The sequence below is a fragment of the Siphateles boraxobius genome, unplaced genomic scaffold (assembly GCF_051911475.1).
Source record: "Siphateles boraxobius isolate OS27281-9 unplaced genomic scaffold, OSU_SipBor_1 25, whole genome shotgun sequence".
NCBI lineage: Eukaryota > Metazoa > Chordata > Actinopteri > Cypriniformes > Leuciscidae > Siphateles > Siphateles boraxobius.
In genome coordinates this window covers 24,476,036-24,498,883 of record NW_027508866.1, presented here as the reverse complement: position 1 = coordinate 24,498,883, position 22,848 = coordinate 24,476,036, and the positions used below count along the sequence as shown (strand labels likewise).

The 22,848-nt window shown below is 38.6% G+C and overlaps 1 protein-coding gene across 1 annotated transcript; it reads right to left on the bottom strand.

The window, feature by feature from the left end:
* Nucleotides 1–338: 338 nt before the first annotated feature.
* Nucleotides 339–22,091, bottom strand: grin3a (glutamate receptor, ionotropic, N-methyl-D-aspartate 3A). Its single transcript, XM_077243264.1, has 9 exons — nt 21,378–22,091; nt 12,320–12,924; nt 8,505–9,555; nt 8,274–8,419; nt 5,479–5,594; nt 5,195–5,346; nt 4,248–4,412; nt 4,018–4,088; nt 339–1,154 (listed from the first exon to the last, which is right to left on the bottom strand). The coding sequence occupies exons 1-9, from the start codon at nt 22,089–22,091 to the stop codon at nt 818–820; spliced, it is 3,357 nt and encodes a 1,118-aa protein (XP_077099379.1). The 3' UTR covers nt 339–817.
* Between the last annotated feature and the right edge of the window lie 757 nt (nt 22,092–22,848).

Below are 22,848 nucleotides of genomic sequence, written 5' to 3'. Positions count from 1 at the left end.
CTCCGTGGGACTAGAGACCAGTGTGACTCATTAACAATCGCTCCACTGGCTTTGCACCGCTCCCACGACTCTTCACCCCACACTGCTCATCACATACACCCCATCGTCCTTCGCTAAACAACAAAACAACAACATAAATGTCCCAGGCCTGGTCCTCTCTCGTCCTTCACAAAAAAAAAAGGAACTGGAAATGTTAGTTGGAACAGAATTGGAAACCAGAACCATTCATTTCCTTATGATTCCCATCATGGTCACACCAGATCTCATCCAAATTAATTCATTATATTGAAAGACACTTGCAACTAAGATTTGAAAGAAAGAAATCTCACACAAATATATCTCAAAGCCATTTTAATTTATAGAAACATAACCATTCAAGGTTAACAGCGTTTGTTCAAGGTTAACACTTTCTTGTTACAACTCCAGAGACAATGGCGTGGATTTCTTCTTAGAATCAATATGCAGAAGACGCTATCATAAATCACAGTTTGACACCTTAAATAAATGTCATTTTGACACATGAATGTCTTCCCTTTAGGCAGTTACGCAGTCTTTTTCTTGTCCCCACATAAAAACAAGGTATCCTCAGAATTGAACTTCTGGGAATACAGAAATACACACTGCTTATATCCAATTTGACTCTCTCTGTCCCTTTTTTAGGTTCAGTTCAATGAGGAATAAAAAATAAAAAAGGACTTCAGAGAATGTGCTGAGAAAGTCTTGCTTCCCTTAGGAGCCGCAATTGAAATAATCACCCAGTAGGTCCAAGCCTTTGAACAATGTAACCCATAAAACTCCAGCCATATTTCCCACAACTCTAGGACTCGGTTGAAGTCTCTGTCTTCTGAAACTGCTCCAGATCTTTTTTCTTCTTCATGGCAAGCTGCAGTTGTTTTTTGATAAGCTGGATTTGTGTTTCCAGGTCTGTCAATTCCTGTACTATTGGGTTCTGGGCAAGGCCCAGCAAGTCGGTTCTTCCGTTAGATGTCGCCTGTAATGGAAGCTGTCTCTTCTCCTGTGGGGACAGCAGTTCTTTACAATGTGAACATTCCAGGTCATTTTGTTGTCCCTCTTGATTGGACAGTTTTTGCCTGTTGCAGTTGGAAGTTCCCAAAGAGTTCCATGGCATTTGCTGGTTGTTTCCGACATTGCAGCTAAGTCGGGACAAGAATGATATCACAATATCGGTATATAAATACACATTTTAGGAAGCATGTCATGCAAAGTAATAGTTGTTACAATAATGAAAATCCTGTCATCATGTACTCAACCTTATGTCATTCCCAATCCATATGACTTCCGTACAACGCAAAAAGAGAATTTTTGAAAGATGGGTTGCTCTTTACCATGCATATGCAACAAAACTAATCTATTTTTACTTGTGTGCTATAGTAAGTGTTCTGAAGCTATATTATATCTTTGGGCAGAGGTGGACAGTAACGAAGTACATTTACTTGAGTACTGTACTTAAGTACACTTTTTGAGTATCTGTACTTTACTTGAGTATAATTTTTTTCTGGAAACTTGTTACTTTAACTTCACTACATTTGAAAGACAAATATCGTACTTTTTACTCCACTACATTTCTGTCAAAGTCCTTGAGTAGAAAGTAGTTATATTAGTCAGGGCATGATTTTTTCCGTCTCTAAAACGTTATTGTTTTTTTTTTTTTTTGGGGCTGACAGACAGTAATCAGGCCTATCAGTAATCACTCCTCTAGGGTCACGTGTCGTGAAGTTTGACGATTTGTACGATTTCTCTTTATTAGTGATCTGTGAGAGACAGTATCGCTGTCACAAGTAATGGTTTGAAAGTTTTGTTTTCATGGCAAATAAATATTTCTGTTTTGCTGTTTGTTAAAGGGTCATTCCACCGGTGGAGACATGAATATGTATTGAAAGTGGGTCATATATGTAGTAGAATAGTATGATAAATTTCTAATTTGGGACCTTCTTGGCCGATAAAAGGCAGAAAATGACTTTTTAGTGCTTGTGGATTGTAGACAACAATCCCCATAGTGCATTGCAATGCTCAGCTCCGAAGGGCCCCTCCCACTACTCCGTGCCACAGTAGCTAAGTTAGCATAACTGCAAGATATTTGTGCAATGAACCTGCCACGTTAGCGTGTTAACAAAATGAAAATAAACTTACTTTACAGAAAGGCGACCATTTGACCCTGTAGGCTTTGGCTGACGTTGCCAGTTGACCGTAGGTATTCTAAAGTAGGTCTCCAGGACGCCGCTATCCATATGGGGTGCGAAACTCGGGTGAGCAACAACACACACGTCCGTATCATCCTCCGATTCCGTAATTTCGTCAATTAGAAATTGGCACCGCTGTAATTCTCGACAGCAGACAGACTCTTGTTCTGTGTCCATTTGCGCACAGTGAGAGCAGAGGCACCACCAATCTGCCCCAGCTCGAGCCATTCCGGGCTCCTTGTCCGCGGCAGGCAGATCGTCTGCATTGGCTGTGGTGACAGCAGCTTCAGCCGCCTCCGGTTCCTCCATAGCCCTCAGCTGCTCGTCGCTATACTGTGGGTCATAAAGGTAGCCACGAACATCCGTTTCTACCATAACTTCGTCAAAATCCAGATCCTCCATAATGCATCCGTCTGCGTATTCAGTACCTTCATCCATATTTTCAAAAAGTTTCTGCCGGTGAAATCAAACGCACTGGCACTGATCTGTGATAGGTCTGTTAGTGCATTAGGTCCAACCCCCTATGGGGGGGCTTGAAAGGGTGGGAAGTAGTGCTTGTAGTCTTTACAGAAATCCCCCCCTTTTACACTTCCTCCTACAATGACATAAAATGACGATTTCTGCGTCATTGTAGGAGGAAGTGAAAAAGGTAAATAGAGGATTTCTCTCGTCAGGGGAAAATGAACGAGTGTTGCACGACCATTCAATAATATGACTGGATTTCTAACACTGAAAATCTTAATGCAAATGGGTGGAGTGACCCTTTAAAGCAGTATTGCTGTTGGGCAGTTATACATTTATGGTTGTATAGCTAGTTTTTTTGTTGTTGTATTTACAGACCACTTGATTCAAATGTGCATGAATGAATACACATAGATTTGTACTTATTTTGTTGGGGTGGTTGGAGTGTTAAATAAAAAAAATGAAGATGATTATGGCTGTCTTTTTTATAAATTCAGTTGTATAATTTCTTTAGGTTTTGTGACATTCTAAAAGCTCCACACTACAAAACGACAAACCTGTCAGTGTATTCACTAGGTTGCTTTAGAGGCATTAGGTCCTGTACTAATGCAACAATAATATAACAATGCATTGACATTTACTTTGTACTTTTGATACTCAAGTACTTTTAAAATTAAGTACTTCTGTACTTTTACTTAATTAAAAATCGGTCTTTACAACTTTTACTTGTAACGGAGTAATATTTGACCAGTAGTATCTGTACTTTCACTCAAGTAAGGAAGTTGTGCACTTTGTCCACCTCTGTCTTTGGTAGAGAAACTGACACTGAAAATTTTCAAATCTAACCTGGCTTTCTTGTCGTGTTCATGAGAGATTTAGAAATCATGAATTAATTGTTCTTGTGGGTCAAATCTTTTAGTGAACTGCCTGATCTGTTTCACAAAATTGGTCATACAAATCAGAACAACAAATTATGCCTTCAAAAGACTTATACTAATATTGAGGCACACAAGTCATGTGACTAATTGTATGATACATAATGGTGTTTTATGTCATTTTTAAGAAGTGCGAAAGCTCTGATTTATTTTAATTACAAGAAAACGACGAACAAGAACATTCTTCAAAATGTATCTTTGTCTTCAAAATGTATCGAATGTATCATTCGATATGAGAATGTCATATCGATTGCAGAGTTAACTAAAACTAATAAAAAAAAAAATTTGTTAATAGAAATAAAGCTGAATAGAAAATGTATACTTAAATTGATAGAAGCACATTTATCCGAGAATGACACTACTTCAGGACTTTATTTCAATGTTGCTTGAATGCTAGACAGTGTTTAAAAGCATTTTACCTTTTCTCCGGTTTCGCAACAGTCTGTAATTTGTCTTCTTTGAAAGTCGGGTTAATTGCTCGATGTAATCTCTGAAAAACAAGTAAATTAAGTATTATTCAGGGAAGAAGTGCTGAGAATTTCAAAGTGAATAAATAAGGAAAATCATCACCTTAATGCTACAATGTGTCACCAAGATTACATGTAATTATGTTTAATAAAACCAGCCAGAACTCTACAAATGCACGTACTTGACTGGTGTGGAGCCAGTACTTATACTGTGACGACTCCGGTATTCTGGGTATCAGCCAGCGATGGACGATGTGTTCACCTAGTGTGGTGAGGAGAGACAGGGCCACTCCAATGCATAGCATGACAAATAACCCTGAGAAGTGTTTTATCCCCATCTGTAAAGTCTGGGTATGACATCGGAAAGTCAAGGTTAGGAAAGAGGAATAGTTCACCCATGAATGAACATAGTCACCCTCACATACAGTAGAACCCCCTTATTATTTAGCGAAATACAAAAGGAGTCTTCTGCACAACTTAAGTAGCCAGACATTTTATTGGCAAACAAACTACTTGTACCACAAGTTATTTTTCCTTTTGAAATAATTGAATACCTTTATTCACCAAGGACGTATTAAATTGACAAGTGACAGTAAAGGCTTTTATAATCTTACAAAAATATATAGGCTATATTTTAAAAAATAAGGATCTTTTGAACTTTATATCAAAGAATCCTGAAAAAAGTATGAACATTGAAAAACATGAGGCAATGAATATATTCAAATAGAAAACAGGTATTTCACAATATTACTGTTTTACTGTACCTGATCAAATAAATGCACATTTGAAAAATATGAAGAAAAGAACACATTCAAATAGAAAAAAGGTATTTTAAATTGTAATAATATTCCACAATATTACTGTTTCTGATCAAATAAATGCAGCCTTGATGAGCATTAGAGACTTCTTTCAAACACTAACACACACGCACACACACTCATTTACAAATGTCAGAAAAATTTAGTTGATTTAGGTTTTTTAGTTGCAGTCCTAAAAAAGACAGGCCCTTCCATAAGTCCCAGCCCTGAATTGTGCATATTAATTGCCAATCTATATCAATCCTATATTTTAACAGCTTTATCGAGTAAACATCATCAAAATGAATTCATTTCTGATTTTCATGACTTACCTCTGTGACTGCAAAGCTTCTTTTACCACAGGGTACCACCTTGTACCACTTATCATGTAGCGTGTCCATAAATCCATCAGATTTGTACTGACTGACCAACTCAGAGATATTTGAAGTCAGAGGAGAGTTCTGTTTGAGCCCAATGCCATAGCCTGTGAACAGAAGGACAATGTTTTATTATTATTATGATTATTCTTTTAGCTATTAGAGCAGCGTGTGCACAGTAGTTCATTCACTCTGTAACCTATAAACAAATAACGAGTAAGAAGCATTCATTTACTTGCCTTCAATTGCAAATGGCTTTCCCACTGTCAGCATTTTGCAGTCTGCATCAATAGACACTTCATAGTCTAAAAGAGCTTTGTCCATTATAAAAGCATCCAGCTTTTGGGGATCATCCCTGAAATAGTATCAATCAGTTTGCTATTATACAGTGACACACAGACAGTATTTGCAATTTTTTTTTTTTTTTTTGTCGATGTAAAATGTCATATAGCCACAATATGAACTTTTGATTGTTGAATCAGTCAATTAGTCCTGAAGTCCTCACAATTAATTAAAACTACTAGTACCAACTACCTATTCATACTCATAGAAGGAAACACAGAAAGTCCATAACCTGACTTTACTACTAGCAGTTGCATCCTTGTTTATCCTATGCAATTGAAAATGTTATCTTGCAAAAACACATGTTAGATTGATTGAAAAGGAGAGACCTTGACAACCTTCTTAGGGAAATGTTGCAAATTTCATCTACTTCTCCTGAAATCTATTCATTCTGCCCTGCTTGAAGGAATTATACACTGTGGCAATATTTTGGAGTATGTGGTCTGATTTGAGGGCTGCATCAAATCATATCCTGAAGGTTGTGTAGACTCAAAAGAGAAGTTTCAGACTTGCAACAGAGGATTTGAAAGGAGGAAAACTTCTTTCAAATTTAGTTAAGTGTGGCCTGTCGAACACTTACGTGACATCTGAAAACTCTTGCCATTGACTTATTTGTTTTGGTCATTCCTACAGTTAAATATTTATTAAAAAGCCCAATTTTACTAATTTTGTGCCATAACTTGACAACAAAATAGCTAGAAATGTATTGTGTATATATAGAGAAAGCATCAACAAAATATATATATTTTTTAAAAACAACAAAAAACAAACATATACATATATATATATATATATATATATATATATATATATATATATATATTGCAATAATGGACGGACGGACGGACAAATAAATAAATATATATATATATATATATAGATAGATAGATATAGATTAGATATAGATAGATAGATAGATAGATAGATAGATAGATAGATAGATAGATAGATAGATAGATAAAGAGAGAGATAGACAGACGATATATAGACAGATAGATAGATAGATAGATAGATAGATAGATAGATGGATAGATGGATAGATAGATAGATAGATAGATAGATAGATAGATAGATAGATAGATAGATAGATAGATAAAGAGAGAGATAGACAGACGATAGATAGACAGAAAGACAGATAGATAGATAGATAGATAGATAGATAGATAGATAGATAGATAGATAGATAGATAGATAGATAGATAGATAGATAGATAGATAGATAGATAGATGTGCTTATAATGGGCTAAATTCCTGCAAATAGTTTTTCACTATATACTGACTTTTATACACTATAGCTGTGTGTAAAGTGTGTTCCCACATATTTGGGTGCTAAATAAGTGATTTTGATATCCTAGGTAAATCAATTAATAAAAAAGATAATTGTCATAATTGTGTTTTCATCTCGCAATTTTGACTTATAACTATATATTCAGATTTACATTTATATTATTAGACTTACAACTATATATTCAGGATTTACATTTTTTCATATTCAGACTTGTTCCTATATATTCAGATTCTGATTTTCATTATAGTCACTATTACATATACAGGTGAAACTTGAAAAATTAGAATATCGTGCAAAAGTTATGAACATGAAATCAATAAAAAAAGGATTTTAAATACAGAAATGTCGGCCCTCTGAAAAGTATAATCATGCACATGTATATAGTTATTTATACCAAATATATTAGTTTCACCTTTTAATTTGAATTAAGCCCATTTCAAACAGAGATTCAGGAAAATACACAGATAAAGTGACCCGGGATTTGACCCGGGTTCGTTTGATTTTGGTTCATTCAGACTGCCAGTGATTTTCCGGAATCAGAGAGTTCACACACAACCCGTAAAAATCCCGTAAAGACACGTGACATCGATTTGAAATGTAATGTCTCAGCAGCGTCTATAGTTTGCTTATGAGCTGCGATTTCTCTCTTGCGAAACCACGCTTGTGCATTTTTTCTTCTGATTCGATCATAAACTAGTGCACTACGTACCGTTTCACTAGCCTGCTTTCACTTCGATTCAGCGTCATCATTACGACACGGCATTGACTACGGCTTATGTTCACACAGCGCGTGTTCCGGGACTGATCCCGGCAATGTTAACAGGTCTCCAACCCGGCATCGATCCCGGCATCAATCCCAGGTCATGTTTGCGTTCACACAGAAGGCGTTCTGGCAATTTCCCGGCAATTTCCCGGGATCAACGCGCTGTGTGAAAAGGGCTTTACTGTAATGCATGAACTGTTTGCACGATATTTAAATTTTTAGATTTTACCCTGTAAGTATTTCCTGTTTGGTCGTATTTACTATAAGTCAGAACATTCCAGTAATGCAGGTGAGTCAGGTCATGCAATGAGAAGGAATTTGTGTTTTGCACCTTAAAATGTATGCTCTGCAATGAGTTAGATAATTTAACAAGTAAACATACAGTATGTGTTTTGCATGGCATGTAGAATGTATGCTTTGCAGTCAGCCAGGAATACGAGTAGGAATATGTGTTTTCACACAGTTCAAACATCAGTCAAACAAGTCTGTTCATTCCTAGTCTTGTCCAGTAAAACCACATAGATTTGTACAACATATCAAGAAGGGGAAAGCCATTTAAAGAAGGACATGGTAGAGGGCATCCAGTGAATTAGTGCTGCTTCAGTGGTCAATGCCACTTTGCAATAACGATTACAACTTACTTAAGATGATCTATTCCATCAGGGGTTGTAGGGACATTGTATCGTCTCATGTATTCATGCATCTCTGGAAAGCTTTTTTTCACATAATCCTCAGCGCTGCTCTCCCGAACAGTTCCAAAGCGGAAACCTTGAGATGGATGGTGGAGCTTGAAAAGCAAGAGGACCATTTTCAGCAACCAGTAAGTATATATTTAACCTCTAAACCATTTAATATACGCAAGTTACTCTTACCTTGGGATCATGTATACCTGAGAGTTGCTCGTAGGTTTTCTCACCAACCATTACAGCGGCGAGATTAGCTGTGTACGTTGACAGGCAGAACAAACAGAAAATGGCCCAGAGGTTCATGAGGAATCTGCCAGTCCAACACTTTGGCGGCTTAATGGCTGCTGTCCTGCCGAATAAGATTGAGTAGCAAACGTTTAGCGCAGAGGAGAAAGAAAAGACACGCTCCCTGTTCCTCCCCCTTGGGGTCATCCCGAAAGGGCTTTTCCACTCGTACAAGGTCAGGAACACAGCCGTCAGGTGTAAAGACACAAATATTCCCAGCCACATACTCCAGTGCAGAGGCCACATGAAGGCGCCGATGGGTGCGGCAGTATCCATAGTCCTGACAAGTATTCCCAGGCTGGTGGAGAAGAACGGGCTGGTGAAGTCAATGACCTGACTGCGTGCCGAGTTGATGCTGAAGGAAGTGACAGCCAGATGCGCAGCCCCGCTCATGAGGTCCCCGACCAGCCCTGACCAGCGACCACTCTTGTAAGCTCCGTATTTCCCATCGCCCACAATGTAGAGGTCAAACTTAAACCCCATGTCTTCTGCCAGCTTCTCTAAAAGATCAATGCAATAGCCATAGCAACATTTTTTAAACTCCATGGGCACGGTGTCATTGCCACTTTGCAAACCCTGAAAAAGACTTTCCAGCAAGGCTGTGTCGTTTGTTTGGGGGTCAAGGCACAGCTGGCCAGCCGGGCACAAACCTTCTTCATCAACATCTCGGGTGAAGACAAATGGGTGTTCTACCAGGGTGACGACTCGCAAGTGCAGACGTGAGGAATGCCGCCAATCTCCCCCTGGCTGAGACAGTCTCTTATTAGGCCAAACACCGTAATCCATAACCACTTTGCCTTGCTTCCAGTTGCCGAGACGCGTCCACATGGGCTTGCCTATCGGGTCATGCTGTAGATTCCATATGAAGTGATGGCTTTGAGAGATGATGGTAGATTCCTCTTGAACACTGATGTAGCCGCTCAGGCCGTCAAACAACCTGTTGGCCATGTATCTGAGAATCAAAGAAAATAGATTTTATCCAGTCCAGTCTTAATTCTAAAGCAAATACAACGTCAAACCAAAATAAATCTAATTTGATTTTATAACAAAATGCCTCTGATCCAAAGGCCTGTTCACACCAATGATTATACCTATATCTGTATAGTTTTAATAATATTCTATATGAGAATAGCACCACAACTATAACAACACAGAGAAATGATATTGTTCATTTTCAGAATTATTTTCCCCAGTTGATGAACGATACAAAGCTTTGACAGCAAAATGATCATCCATCTAAAGGGACTTATGGGTAGCATCGGGTAGTTCTAGGAACTTAGTTCTAGGAAGTAGTCACCAGGGTGGTTCCCCGAGAACTAATGGTTCCCTTAGGAACATTTACCTTGTTGCATTCGCACCGCAAGTCGGAACTCTTAAGTGACTTAAGTCAAGCTTGTTGTTGTGACTTTTATTTTATCGGCACGGCAAACCTTTATTTTGACGGCGCTCCCATTCTCCGTGTTCATTAGTTTACGATCTGTCTAACAGTCCTGTCTAATACGTTATTAGATAGAACTGTTATACATAGTAAGTAGACAGTATATGAAAAGGTATTAGCATTTGCCGTGTGTCCAGTGTTTGCTGGCTGGAGCAGAAATACATAATCATGTTTGAGGTCCCCTCAAAGTTGCGTTGAATTTTCTCCTTAGCGTAAAGGTTAAGAGGCCCATCTATCACTGTTTTCCATGTTCGTAGAGTTAGTTTCTGGAGTAAATATATAGGCTATATAATCTGTGTGTTTACACAGCTTTTTTAAAAATGGCGGGTGTTGGTATTTTGCGTAAGTTTGGACAATCAGCGTACACTAACGTCACTGGTATTTCCTATATTACTGGTTTGGACTCTGAAGTAGGAGCTAAATTAGTTCCTCCAAAAGGAGTTCCTAGAACTAAAATTGTTCCTTGTTCCTGTGGTGCGAACACACCAAACATCCTGGTACTTCCGTCAGTAGTTCTAGGAACTATGAAAAGGATCCTCCAGTGCGAAAGCCCCTTAACTTTAAACAGCTCGAGGATTTAAAGCAGCAGACAACATAGCAGTGTGTGCTTACAACAAACAGAACATTGTCATGCGTTGGTGTGGACGCGTATGTAGTTGCCTTTATTTTGCATGATACATCCAAGAAAGATACTTGATGTAATTATCCTTTAAACAGAAACTATCACAATTACCACAACACCACACAAAACACTTAAAATACTACAAAACACAAGGCCTAAGCCAACTTTCACTGATATATCTTAAAATATGTCTGTGCCATTGTTTTGTCTCAAGATGCAGACCAGTAATGTATTTTTCTAAGGCATGTTTATAAAAGCTACTTAAATATCCTAAATGAACTAAGGCCCAGTCTTGGCTTAGGGTGCTTTCACACTGGCAGTTTAGTTCGGAATGGGGCACGGATCGCATGAAAAATCGCTAATGTGAATGTTGTCATGTGGACCCGGGTGCGCGCTGGGGTACCAAACCAGAGACTGCCTGGTTAATATCTGTGCTAACTACTTTTCTTCGAAATATAATTTTTACAATTAGCATTTATCTGTAGATTGACCATCTCAAGTGATTAGCAACTTCACATTGAACCCATTGCCTGAGGGTAAGCTGTACTATTTAGCCTTCTTGACTGACCTTCCAATTTAGGGAAAAGGTATTGTTGTGTCTTGTATTTTTCTCTCTTTAATTTAGAGGGTTTTTTTCTGCAATGGTGTAGCTAACGGTAACCCTGTCGAATCAGTAATGATAGGAGTGCTGAGCATGTGAAATTTAAGCCCTGAGGCAGTTTGGTTAGAAGTTGGCAAAGTTGTTTCCTGACAGTGCAATGTTTGAGAAACACTCTTGATATGCTGTCTTAAAAAGCTCCCCTTAGCTGTGGATGAAGAGGATAATCCTTATAGAATATGCAGACATGCTGTATAGTCACTAGTCACAGATTATCAGAATTCTGACATGGTTCATTTGGTCTGTCAAAAATTGTCAAATTTTACATCATGTAAAAATGAACCTTTCTGAAAGGTTGGTGGAAACTGAGAGTATCTCTGTTCCTGCTTCCTCTGCTTCCTTCTCAGACAGCATTCCAAATGAAATGGAACCTCATAAGTGACTGATTTGGAACACTCTACTTCCTCAGCAATTATGTGTCTCATACATATAGCACTCCTTAAGTGCAGGAAACTTTAATTGCAATGGAGTTTGATATTAGCATGTTGCTAAGCTAATGATGTGACACTCTTATAAGCATAAAATAGTAAATATTTACTTTAACTAATCTATTTAAGTAATTTGAAACTGACACAATGCATTATGAGATTGTCTTCTTTACTCATTGTAAATGTGATGTTCTCTAAGAATTTGGCCGAAAGAATGTGCACTCTTATTTTTATTTTTCCAAAAGGGGGGTTTCACACTGATGCCTACAAGAGCAATTCTTGGTTCCCCAATGAACAGTTCTTGGTTCCCGAAATAAAATATATATATTTTTTCAGTTCTTAAAAGAAGAATCGAATAATCTATAGAGCCTTTTTTCCACTATAGGGAACCTTTAGTGCAATGGAAAGATCCCATGGCATTTAAAGGTTCTGCATGGAACCATAGAGGCAAAAAATTACTTTTATTGTTAAAAGTGCAGCCCTTGCATTCAGAGCATGCCAGTCATGCTATTTAATTAAATAACACAAATATTACAATTACAAGATCAGACAGAGTGCCAAATAAAATACCTGGACAGAAAGGTTCCTGATGTGAGATTTTTAGTCTCAAGTCTTGCCATACAGTTTGTGATGCCAGGAATCAGTGCCAGTTCTGGAGACACAGTGGCAGCTGATCCCACCGCCCGCGCCACCAGCTCCAAAGCATCCTGGACATAATGATCCAGTGAAGGCTCACCCATACGACCATGTGCAAGAAGACCCAAGGGTAGCCCCTCTGTCCTTAATTCCTCCACGTTTTGAGAGTCTCCTATAATCCAGCGGTAATCAGGAAGAATCAGTCCAAACTTTGCAATGGTGGTAAAGATTCTCCGTATATCCCTGATGTCACATCCAAAGGTCACTATAGTAGATGTTGAGTCTTTGATGGACTCTAGTTGACCTTGAAGGGACGTTTGAAAGTCACTTTTGGAGCTGCTGTTGGTGGATATTTTGAGAACTGTGCCCAGATGAAATTTTGAGCTGTTATGGAGCAAGAAGACAAAGTCTGAAATGTTCATCTGTTGACACATCACCAGACTGACATCATACCAGTTATTCATGGACAGCAGGGAGAAAATGAGATCTGCTTGAGGGGTTTGTGGATTTTGCATGGCCATCTGGAAATGAAGTGGGTTCTGTTGGGAAGAAACAAATGAGGATATCATTACAGAGAAATTGGTGTTAGGATGGTCAACAATCCATCATCAATTGGTCAATAAGTGACGTTGACTAATTCATCTAAACTTCATTTTTTTTTATATTTAGCAGCAATGCTAAAACTTACATGATAATAGTGTGGTGTGCTTTAGCTGTTATGGAGTTTTGTGGCTGCTATTTTTAGTTATTTATTCATATATATTTGAGGTCATCTATATGGTACTGGGATTCTAAAATTTGTTGAAACTAACCTATAGCAGACATACACATTTTTAAAATTTGCAATCCCTTACTTTTAGGAAAATCAACCAGAGATATTCATGACTTATCTTGCACTACACTAATTGAGAATGTCCCTGCACCTAACATCTGCCGCTGACAAGCAAGAATGAAATCATGAGGAGTGCATAACAATTGGCAAATAGTTTGGGTAGTGTGTATACACTCAACATTCCAACATTAAGAATTGTACTTATTTGACTGGAAAAACAAAGGGTGGAATGTCGGACACATTTGGACAACTGTTGCAGCCAAATGCTGGATGACAAACATGCCATCTAAATGTCAGACACTAAATAGTAGAGTACATAGTGCATAGTTTAAGTACATTGTGTATATAGTGTATAATTTGGGACACAACAATGGTTCATGGCTGTGCTGCATCAAATCATAAGTTAAATTCCCAAGTCCCACCCAAACCACCCAGTTTCAATAGAAAATTTGTCAAGGCAAGAAAGACATAAAACAATTTCATGTGGGACTTTTAACATGCAGGCAAGTTGTATTTTGGAGTCAGATGAATCTAAAACCTAGCCTGCCTAATTATACTTGTGTAATTATATATTTTTTAAAACAAATTGACCTACTACTCGTTCAGACAATTCTCCATTTAAAAAAATTCCAACTTTTTACTGGAAGAAGAGTCAGTGTTGTTCCACCCGATGTTGATGGCTTCAGACAATGGAAGCTTGTTTCCTCCACAGAATAAAAAATAAAAAAGGTACTTGTGACTTTTATCTCACAATTTTATTTCTTGCAATTGCGAGTTTATATCGCACAACAAGTATTCATATCAAAAAGTTTATGAGTAATTGAAAAATGTCTCCCTGTGAGTTTAATGTGAGACCAAATATTCACTATATGGTTCAAATCTGGACTCTGACCAGGCCAAAACATGTTCTCAAGGCACTTCTTGGTTGCCTTCGCAATTTCTCTTGTTGAAAAATAATATCTGATCATTCCTCTTTAGATAAAAACTTTTAATTTGTGGGAAGCAAGCAATTTTCCTTAATTTACAAAGTGAATTTGCTCACCCATACCAGCAGCTAAAAAGGCTCTCCAAACAATGACTCTCTTCCTCCATGCTTCACTGTGATAGAGCTGCATTTATTATTATACACTTCCCAGCCAAAACAAAGTTGCTGTTTGGATTTAAATAGGCAGATACTTAAGAGTCAATGAGTGGATCATAATTGCTGTGATTATTATGTTTCTAGCATTTTATATGTTTGGCAACCGTTTTTCTAACCCTAATTGATAGAGTACGGTATGTAGATTTTCATTTCTTAAACAACCATGTAGGAAGACACATCATGGCCATATTTCAGGATGACATTGTCAAGATTCATCAGGCTCAAACTGTGAAAGAATGGTTGTGAGGGAGCATGAAGAATACATTTTTACATTTGTATACATTTTTGGTCAAAAATCGACCAACCATAATAATCACTGTAATACTGATCTAATCATAGACTCTTAAGTATTTGCCAATTTAAATCTAAAAACCGTCTTTTTTTTTGTTGGTCAAGGCAGTGTATTTCTCGCCAGATTTTTGAAGACACCACTGGAACATCACCATGCAATTCATGTTTATTGTGATTCATCACTACACACACAAATATCTATATTCTAGCCAAAAACGTCATTCTGTCTTACATTTTCTTAAATTTTGCAAATTTCCTGACCAATAATTTTTGGGCTTTGCACATCTTTTCCTGTCTGCCAAACAAAGGGAAGGCATGAGTTTTAGGTCCAACAGATATTTAGCGTAATGCATGATTCGATGGACTGTCTCCTTCTGTTTGCAGATTGAGTTTCTGAAGCAGATTCTCCTCTGGGGAAAACACATAGTTAGATTTTCAACATGATGTCCAATTGTGCAATTCTCTGTCCCTGAAAACAATACCTTTAAGCGGTGTCTGGTTCCATTTGTGATGCATTGAAATAGAATTGTATTTAGAGGGGCAAGAACTTCAAAACTAGTTTAAAGCATTTGAAACTTGATTAGTCAATTGAAAATAGTCAAATCGGGTTTAATTTTTGTTTAGCATCTCCATGCCATATTTAACTGCATCATGCTGCTTTAAAGACAAAGGCAAGGTTTCACAAAAAGTGCTTAGCTTAAGCCATGATTAGGCCTTGGTTCAAATAGGATATTTAAGTAGCTTTTATAAACGTGTTTCCTGCCGTTGTTCTTGTCTCATGCCTTGCCATGCACTTGTTTTATGTTTGTTTATGTTTTGAAAAGTAAGTAAAGTGTGCCTCCAGTGGTTTGATTGCATTGCACATGCATTTTAGTCTGGGACTAGGCTTAAGCCTTGAACCTTGAGCCTAAAACAGGGGGGGGGGGGGGGGGATGTATACAATTAGCCTAAACGATTTCATTTTGATTTCAGAAATGTTGCTCATGTCATTGGACCAGAATTTATTTAATTGTAACTTAATTTCCATTAGCATGACCAGTGGGAAAAAGTGTGCTTTAATGACTCTTTCAGGTCATTCCCAGGTATGGAAAATCAATCATACCCATCAAAATATGTGTAGTACACGAACCTGCGGTGCTCATTTTCCCTCTCTGTTCTTGTGGCGAGTGGATTTGAGATGCTCCAGTGCCGTCTGTCGCCTCAGGTAATCAACATAGTGTTTGACAGTCTTTACAAAACATAACTCCCCCATCCTCATAAAAATCGTTCGCAAATTATTTTGCTCTGTCCCCTAACTTGTTGTTGTGCTCCTAAACATTCCTGTACCATTTTTGCTTTGTGGCAGCTGGGCGCATTATAGCAGTATGGGCACCCTAAATGGTCCTGCGGCTATGCAGCCCCATACGCAACAAACTGCGATGCACTGTGCATTCTTACACCTTTCTATCAGAACCAGCATTAAGTTATTGAGCAATTTGAGCTACAGTAGCCCGTCTGTTGGATCGGACCACACGGGTTAGCCCTCACTCCCCAGACTCACCAATGAGTCTTGGCCCCCCATGACCCTGTCGTCGGTTCAACACTTCCTTGGACCACTTTTGATAGATATTGACCACTGCAGACCGGGAACACCCCACAAGAGATGCAGTTTTGGAGATGCTCTGACCCAGTCGTCTAGCCATCATAATTTGGCTCTTTTTAAAACTCGCTCAAATCCTTATGCTTACCCATTTTTCCTGCTTCCAACCAGGGCCGGATTATCCATAGACGGGATTGGGCGAGTGCCCAATGGGTATTATGGAACCTAAGCGAGTGGAAGAAAAAAAATCCTTTTTTTTTTTTTTTACATTTCCCAATAACGGAGCGTATATTTGCATGTACATTTTTTGGCAAAAAGACGCCAGCCACTAAATATCTACAGTGGCATAGGTTGTAAGGTACTTGAAAGTAGCTTTTGACGCGTTTGACCCGAGTTTGAATCCACCTTTTGCCGACCTCGATCTTTTCCCTTTCCCAACACATATGAGATGCAAAATTTATAGCCTAACATAAAGGTTATATTTTGCCAACAAACTAAAATCGAAACCGTGATATGGCTTTGTGCCTTTATAAAACAGCACAAGACTTAATTAAGTAGCATTCTGTTTGTGCTGCGTGATTTAAAGAAAAGTGTGCACTTTGCTCATGCGATCAGCATGGTGGTCTAGTGTTTTCTCCAAAATAAAAGTTCAAGGGTTTATTTCTTGCAAGTGAAGAAATTAAGACAAAAGTAATTTTCCTATATTATAGAGTAATTAAAATATACTTTTGAAATGTGTAGTTTCATTTATACAGTACATTTATAGGCTATATGGATTTTACGTCATAGGAATAATTATATACATCATTATTATATCATTATAATAATTGTTTGGCATCCTAAAACACCAGTGATAATAAGCCCTCTTTAATGTCCAGGTACAAGGCGATGCTTTTTCTTTGTTCAATGTGCACAGTTCATGGGTCTCAAAGTGCACTAGATTGATGCATTTGATCTTAAAATGTAAAAAAATTCTTGCGGAGGAGCCAGTACCCGAACCCCCCTAATGGGACAGAGGTCCACCAAACATAGTTTTACAAAATCCTATGGGTAAGAACGATCATTTTGGAACTTTACTCCAGCATAGTACAACAAAGTTCCTTTTAAGTCAGTAAAACTGCCAAATTAAAATGTCCTTGGACAAACTACATTTGGCCTGCCTAAGGGAGGGCCTACAAGACATTGTGCCCAGGGGCCTCTGAATTCTCAATCTGAGTCTTGCACTGCTTCCAACACATCAACTTTGAGGACAAAATGTTCACTTGCTGTCTAATATATCCCACCAAAAACAGGTGCCGTGATGAAGAAATAATCAGTGTTATTCACTTCACCTGTCAGTGGTCATAATGTTATGCCTGATCGGTGTATATCAGATGTGAAGAGAGCTTCTGAAGGTTTTCCCAGTAAGTACAGTGGACATTCAGAAACATTTATTACATGCAATCTGGAATCTCATTGTTTTAATGATATAATAGCCATTGATAACATGACATTGTCCTGCAAAGGAAATCAAGACCTTAACAAACCCTGGCAGATGAAATGCTTAGCAGAGCCATTTAATTTCCCCTGGGGCTGCAATTATGTGATGGCAGAAAACAGGCTAATCAGAATTGATTAAGGAAAAGCTGTCCAGGGATTTATTTCAAGATGTCTTAACAAAGTCAGACTTATTTTCTGTAGGAGTTCTCATGAAATCTCATTGACTTAACCAGTGGGAGAACAATAAGTACCAATAACAAGTTAAGAAGAGACACTTAGGGCACTAATGATCTAAGCACATGGTCTAAATCGCACAGCGCAAGTACACTTAGGGCGTGTCCGAATCCATTTTTGCAAGTTTAACAACGGGAAAAATGGTCGGCGCACCCGGCGCATGGTCTAAAAGGTTCGTCCCTATTCTCTTAAGGCGGATGTACACGGTGCGAGTTCGGACACTCTGAAGGTCGTGAGATATTGCACACATTACGAGTCAGTTAACTTGAGGATCGCATCAAAGCAGCTGGTACACGGCACGACTGTCCTGCACAAATTTTATGCCGAGCCGGCGGCAATCACGTGAGCTTTCATGCTAAACACAGAGACTGGAGCTTTCAATGTTGCAAGCAACTAGCTTCAGATAGAAAATTACAGAAATGTGGGTGCAAATGATTTGTTGAAAAGCAGAGATCAGTAGCCAATCCTTTCAACATAAACGAGAGAGAGAGAGAGAGAATGAGAGAGAGAGAGAGAGTGAGAGAGAGAGAGAGAGAGAGAGTATATGTGTGTGTGTGTGTGTGTGTGTGTGTGTGTGTGTGTGTGTGTGTGTGTGTGTGTGTGTGTGTGTGTGTGTGTGTGTGTGTGTGTGTGTGTGTGAGACAGTGTATGCGCACGCTGTATGGTTGCTGGTTGCTGACACTGAGCTATAGTCCCATCGATCTAGCATGTGACATGGTTGTGTATGATTTGGCAATAGTGGGCAGCCTACACGCTGGTGAAAATCGGGCGGACTCCCCAAATTTTTAAAATATGTTTAAAAATTATCGGGAGGTCGGGAGGTGCTCGTAACGTGCTCTGCTCGGCTCGTAATTCCTCTCACATGCTGGGAGCCGCGATCATGAGAGCATCACCGATTTCCATGCGATCATCTGCGAGCTTGTAAAACAGCAGAAATCGCACCGTGTACGCCCACCTTTAATGAGTAACTGGTGTGTTTTGGACATAACGTGCAAAAAAAACAATCAGAGTCTAATTTCCCATTCCCTTTAAAATCCAGTTGCGCTCGCCCCATGGCGGATTCGCTATTTACATGACAGAATTTGCAAGCAGAAAAACGGAACGCTTCTCTAGCGAGGAAACTGATCTGCTTGTGTGCAAGTTAAAGCGTGAAGCAGACCATCTACGGGACAAGCCGGATTCCACCATATCTTTATCTACACAATATTAATCTTTTACATTGTAATCCTTGTATTGTTATACTGCAGAGTGTAGCCTACATGTGTTGTGGACCCGCCTATAGGTGCACATTACTAATGCGCCCTTTAAATAAAAATAAAATAAAAAAAATAATGCACCATTGACTTTAAACCAGGTTTCAGTTGGTCAATGGCTCAGTCTATTTCAGTGGCCTCAAAATAGCAACGTGCCAACAATGCGCTTGAACACACCTCATTTTCAGACCAACAGCCAATGGGCAAACAAATGGGCACAAATGCATTTGCTATTTAAACAACGTGGTGTAGGACGTGAAAATGATAACTGCGTCAGGCTGAAACTAGCAAAAGCACTTGCCTCGCACCTGGCAGCTGCATTGCACCAGGTGTATGACAGAGCCCTACGAGGTTTTGAGTGGCTACATTATCATGTTTTATCTTGAAGGAGCCCATGATTTGCAACCTGGGATACAGCCAGATATTACCACTGTGTCATAAAAAAGCACTGGAGGGTGATACAATTATGTGCGTTTCAAGCAGTTTTGAAGATGAATAGTTAAAAATTGCTGGTCTGATAAACCCCAGTTCTTCAGGCCAGTGGAGAATAGCTTGTCTTTTCAACCTTGAGTCCTTCAAATTATTTTGAAAGGTATTCAGAATGACAAATGATAAATCAATCAAACAGTGTAAAATAATATAGTTGTTATTCTGATATAGGAATGTTTGCTGGTTTATAACAGGTTTATAAACACAACATTCTTTTTATGAAGAAATCAATACATTTTAAATCAGTAAACCTTCAGGAAACTGTAACTGTAAATTGTAAGTGGGCTACAAACCTTTTCTCTTATTAAACGGTTTTAATAGTACATCGTTTACTTTCTCAAAATGGGATTATTATTTCCTTCTTCTAGGATCTTGATTGACACACAACAGGGACTGAAATTAATGGAGGCTCGTGGCAAAAATGCCATCAAAATAAACAAACATTCCCTCATGTGGAAAAAAATGCCCCAATTCGAGTCGCTGATTTTTATATTTATAACAATATAGTTAAGCAATAAGCTATCACACGAGCAAGAGTGCTGTTTCCCCCTAAAAAGCATACTGCAAATGTGATATTGATGTCACTGTTAAATAAACAATAAGTTAATATTAAGTTACATTTTAGACACATACTTTCTGTTGTTGCTCCTTCAATGAAAATTTCTCCCAACAAAGAGAAATCTGATAAATCTCCATGTAAACAAAGACCTGACCAGAAGATGGTGCTAACTTCAAAAGATCAGATACAAAACAGCTCAGCCCTCGTTTAGCAAAATACATTTTTACAAGCACCATGTGCCACAGGTATCTAAATTGCTGTTTTGTGATTAACTTGGTTAACTGTTTTGTGATTAACATATTCATTTAATGAATATATATATCCAACCCCAACTGAACTCAGATACCATCAGTGCTATTTAGATCCAGATACAGGCAAATCCTATAGTGAACATTTGATACAAATCTTTAAAAAAATCTGTTGCACTTATAAATAACACTGAAGATATGTATGCACTAAATATGAAAGCTGCATCAAAATTTACCCTGGCATTTGTTTTGACAAATTACATGTACTGTTTAGTTTACTAAAAGTCACATTACTATAACACTTACACCACCAAACACCACCTGTCATCAGACTACAACTTATATAAGCCTTTAATATTAAAGAAATGATAAACATAACCAACTTTAAATTTGAGAACATATGAAAACAGACATATGAAAATGTATTTACTTAAATTTGTGTATTTAATTAAACTGACAGGAGGAATATGTTAATTTTTACAAAGAAAATACCCATTTCACAGCTGTGTTATTTAAAATTTGAATATACATTTTCTGTCTGATGATGGAGACAATTCTTAAATAAGCACGGTTTAAAATAATTATATATTTTCAGTTCGTTATTAATATAAATTGAATAATCACTATTTGTACTCCCTGTGTTGCATAAACCCCAAACCCATAAATAACTACTACAAGTTTGTTCATTCATGCTTCCAACAATCCAATTCCTCAATTACAAACATATCAACATGTTTCCTCTAATTCCACGAGTGCAGTTCGCCAACATTGCAGCATTTATTTACATTTCTACATGAAAAAAATGCTGCTGAATAAATTTGCAGCAGCATTTCCTGAATAGACTGTAGGCTATACACATTATGATTTATTATGAAAATAAAACACACCTGACTCTGGCGTTTGAATAGCTTCTGGACGACGCTGATGACTGGAATCTGTAGCGTTGAGGAAATAAATTCCAACTTCACCAGTTCGTCCCTGTTTTGTGGAAACGCGATGATGGCAGAAACTCCTTGCACGATGACAGTGTGGCAAACACTTTGCAGAAACGACACGGGATCGCCACTGGCAGATGTAGACGACGAGGAAAAGGAGAAAGCAGGTAGTTCTCCAAGTCCTGCTTCCACAGCCATGACTATCTCAAGGGTGAGGTTGTAGGGTAAAAGCCCCACCACTCGATTGAGAGTCTCTGTAGCGAGTAGAACAGAGTCTCGAGGTAGAAACACAGCATCCGTACCCACTTGTTTGAGTGGGGTTTTACTTTTGGAGGCCTTGTTGGGGTTATTCGCTGAGCTTTTAGTCCTAATACCCCTCCATGCTTGTTCGTGCACACTTTGGATGACCATGTCCCACTCTTCCCGCGTTTCCCTGTCTGCATCCCAGTCGGCATCTCTCACGCTGAGATGATCCTGCCTGAATACTCGAGGATGCAGGTGCAAAGCTCCGACTCTCACAGTGTGTCCGATCCTCTTCAGAATCTGACATGGTTGTGGATGCGCCATAGATGCTGGAGGAACAAGGATCATTATCAATGCGCTCGGCGCAAGTAAGGAAAGCCACACCAACCTGCCCAGCGCACCACAAATCCAAGAGCCCGGCATTACTCCAAACAAGGCTCGCTTAAGCTCTGGAAACGACGGGATCCTCGTCTACCTGCGCGCCCGGTGGTTCCTGAACAGCGCTGGATAGATGATGGATCACCGGTGAATCTCCTAGACGCAGCAAAGTTACGCTCCTCTCCAACAGACTTCTGAGGGATCGCCAGCAGTGCACATGTCCAGCGCGCGGCTCAAAACACTCGTTGCTCATCTCAAAAGCGTTTATGGGCAAAATATTCCCGTTGTGAAATAATAAAGAGGGTGTTGTTTTCACGCGCTCTCCAAAAAAAGCAGCTAACTCAAATGCAAAGCGACTGTAAAACCACCAAAACGCTTTTCTTCTCCAAATCAATGTAAGGGATGTGCAATAATATAAAATAAATAATTCATTTTTCTATTTCTCTTTATTTTTGTATGCAAACCTTTATTCCATCCTGTTTTTGATCACGAAAAATCGTGACGGATCTACAGAAATTACACGCAAACTATTCCAAAACAGAAACGAGCGTTTAAATGGCATACATTACCGTTTAAACGCAGTGTAGCGCACTGACATTGTTCCGATAAACTCCCAGAACGGCGCTGGAATAGTTCAGATTATTGCACCCGACTGTGCTGTGCGTTTAACCCGTTCATCGCTGCACTGACACCTCTGCTGCTATATAGACAAACATCAATCATAGATTCTGTACAGCATAGTTGATTGACTTGGATTTTGTTTTGTTTTTGTTTACCTAAAATATGGTTCAGGGGTCATTGG